A 3,400-nucleotide genomic window follows, 5' to 3' on the forward strand; every position below is an offset into this window, starting at 1 on the left:
AAAAAAAAAAAAAAAAAAAAAGAAAAGGCAAGGATAAATAGTTGTGCCTGGTGTAGATTGCCCGCACAGCTGAAAACATTTACTATCTGGTCCTTTACAGAAAAAGTTTGCTGTGTCTGGCTACAGATGCAACTGCATGAAACAACTTCATACAGGTTGCCGTTTTTCTTTAACTTAGTTTTTGATTTGTAATATGTCATGGGACGAAGGACTGGTCTTTCATTTACAAGGCAAATACTACTGAGAGGGGCAGCAGGGTCAGTCCTTGGTACCTAGTGGGAAGGTGTTAATTGAATACCCCTTTTTTTTTGATGGAAAAAGTCCTGCGGATAGGGGTGGGGGTCCCAAAGTGAGAAGCACCTGAAGTAGAGGAGACTAAATATCTAGTCTGCCACCATTAACCTTGCTGGGAGCTGTGGCTAAAGAGTAACCGCAACAGGTTCTTTTCCCTTAGGCCTTCTGTTACACAGGTCACTAAAGCTTTGGGAGCTTAATGAGTTGTGCCCTTCAGGGCATGTGTAATGTTAATAGAAGCCTGGGGGAGGGGATGCTTAATTGGGGAGGGGCTCTAAATAAACCGCTTGCCATCAATTATTTTCACAGAAAGGACTGCCCCACAGCAAACAAAGGGTTCTGGCTCACAGGCTATGCTAGTGTCAGCTGCTTCTAACTGCAAACCTTTTATATTCAGAAATACATACACTGCCCCAGGATTTACAGGGAAAGGAGAAAGAGGCACAGAGGGGTCAGCAGGAGACGGGTGGGTTTTAGCAGAAGACAGGCTTCCATTTAACCTTGTCCCCAAAGTTCCTGTTGGTGTACCAACACCCTGGCATGTGTACCCCAATTTTCATTTACCTGGACATATGCTTCAATCCCAAGTCTAATAACTTCCTGCATACTGGCAAGCATCATCTGTTCCACCTGCTGGAGCCATCTTTCCACCATGCCCTGTGGGTTGAGACAGACAGAGAGGCAGTGACAGTTAGCCAAGCCTGGAGGGAGGGACCATGGGCAGAAGCCAGCTTTCTCTCTGTACAGGGCTGGAGGGAGGCCAAAGGTTTGCACACCTTCAAGCCAGTATTCTTTAACTATTGGTTTTATACTTATTTACTGTATTCTAAGAAGTGTATGTCTCAAAAAAGGGGCAATAGGGAGTTTTTAACATGCACTTCTTTCATATCATTTTCTGGAAGACAACTGTAAATAAAGTTATTTATGTCTCTCTCAGGAGACGAATGACACATTTACACTTCAGTTTGAGAAATAAAATATTGCCTCTGCCATATCAGTAATCAAAAGATGCTGCAGCCATCAGTGACTGCAGCCACCACCTCCCAAAGTGAGCTGGTGAGCCCTGAGGGAACTCAGGATGAGAAAACACAGGATACTGGCCCCAGATAGCTGACGTGCATATCAAAGGAATGATTTCAGTGAGCCTAGACTCTTGCATTTTCCCATCCATAGAAAAGCACTAAATTCCTTAACTTGAGATATCTGGTTTTCTTTAATTAACAATAATCTTTTGAAGTTCAGACTACCTGCCCTTTGTTGCAAAACTCCTATATATCTCCCCTCCTTGCCTCCTCCAAGCCGTTTTCTCAGGGTTACTTGAGATGCTGCCTCTCCAGCTTGAAGTCCTAAGAATGTCCGCTGAACAAAACATACCTCTTGACGTTTAGGTTGTGCATTTTTTTTTAGTCTACAAGTTCATAAAATAAATTGCTCATTTCTAATTGAACAGTTCTAATTCTTGCATTATTCCAGTGGTCCCCAAACTTTGCTGTGCACTGGAATCATCTGGAGATCTTTAAAAATTATGGATGCCTGACTCCCACTCCCAGACATTCTGATTTAATTGGTACGGGATGCAAGCAGGGCATTTGGATTTTTTTAAAGCTCTACAGGTAATTTGAATGTGCAGCATATTATTCAGTGTTAGAATTTCAGGCAACTGTACCTGCTGACCTCAGGTGCTTGTGAGCTAGCTGGTGTCTGGTTTTAAGGTATGATCCCTGGTTGTTGCAACTTAAATGTGTGGGTCGCAAAAACGGCAAGAGTACTTGTCTATTTCTACGCTGGGGTGCTGTCATGTTCAGCAAGAGTGGAAGTAACTTATATTTTACTCATTTGATAAGGGCACATGTATGAAAAATCTGAGTTAAATGGCATTAATTCCATGAAATATTATTGAAACACCTGCCCTTTAAAACACCTTTAAAAACACCTGCCCCATCTGACCAGATCTCTTTAAAGTGGGCTCTGCTCATGGGGATTTAAACAGCATTAGTTGTTTGGATCTGATTCCTGCTCCCCCCCCCACACCAAGTTTGGTTGAAATCCTTCCACAAATTTAGGATGCCATGTGAATTGCAGTATAATCTCCATCTTAGAGATGAGCAAGCAGACTCAGAAAGATTAGCTCCCCAAAGTCACCCCGTCATTAAGTTGTGTAATCTAAGTGTTCCACACCCAGGCAATCTGGAACCAGAGTCCAAATGTTTAACCAACATACAATCTGCCTCTCTCTGTTTCGCTCTGTTATGATGATAAGAACCAAAAATGGGTTAAGTGGAGTTACTTTGGCTTGAGCTGGGGAGATCTTCTGTTTGAATGGAACGATTTCTTTTTCTGAGCTGATCATGCCCACAATCTCCAGGCTGTCTGTAAACTCCAGCTTGGCAATTCCTTCAAAGCACTTCTTCAAGTGTGGTTGAACTCGGAGGGGGTCCTTTGTCTCTGACAAGATCTCCAACAGCTCATCATTTGATAGGAAGAAGAACCTATTGCAAAGCAAAGGAAGATGTGGCTACTGGAATCTCTTCTAAGAGCTTCCTTTTCCAACAAGGTGATACTCCCCAACAGGTAGATGACACTCCCGTGAATGCCAGCTACTTCTAGAGTCTTATCTAAGGCCCAGTCCTCTTCACCATTTTTCATCTAGGGCATAGAAGGCGGAGATGGTTTTGACTCAGAGCAAAAGAAAGGAAAAAAGCTGGTATATGTGGATTTTATATGGCTGGGAGAGAGGTGCTGCTACCAGGTGAAAGAAACCTGGATAGAGCAGTGGTTCTTAACCTTGGCTGCACTTTAGAATCATCTGCAGAGGTTATAAAAAAAAAATTTCAATGCCAAGGTCCCACTTCCCAGAGATTGTAATATAACTGATCTGGGATTGGGTCTGGGAATTCGTATTTTTAAAACTCCCAGGTGAGGGGGCTTCCCTGGTGGTGCAGTGGGTGAGAGTCCGCCTGCCGATGCAGGGGACGCGGGTTTGTGCCCTGGTCTGGGAAGATCCCACATGCCGTGGAGCGGCTGGGCCCGTGAGCCATGGCCGCTGGGCCTGTGCATCCGGAGCCTGTGCTCCACAACGGGAGAGGCCACAACAGTGAGAGGCCCG

General features: G+C 44.3%; 1 protein-coding gene across 1 annotated transcript in view; it reads right to left on the bottom strand.

Moving 5' to 3' along the window:
• Positions 1-3,400, bottom strand: part of DNAH3 (dynein axonemal heavy chain 3) — a 190,490-nt gene that overhangs the window by 115,539 nt on the left and 71,551 nt on the right. The window contains 2 exon segments of the mRNA XM_007466279.1: positions 859-951; positions 2,582-2,783. Coding sequence (XP_007466341.1) covers positions 859-951; positions 2,582-2,783 — 295 coding nt within the window.

Source organism: Lipotes vexillifer, unplaced genomic scaffold (assembly GCF_000442215.2).
Source record: "Lipotes vexillifer unplaced genomic scaffold, Lipotes_vexillifer_v1.1 scaffold783, whole genome shotgun sequence".
NCBI classification, from domain to species: Eukaryota; Metazoa; Chordata; class Mammalia; order Artiodactyla; family Lipotidae; genus Lipotes; species Lipotes vexillifer.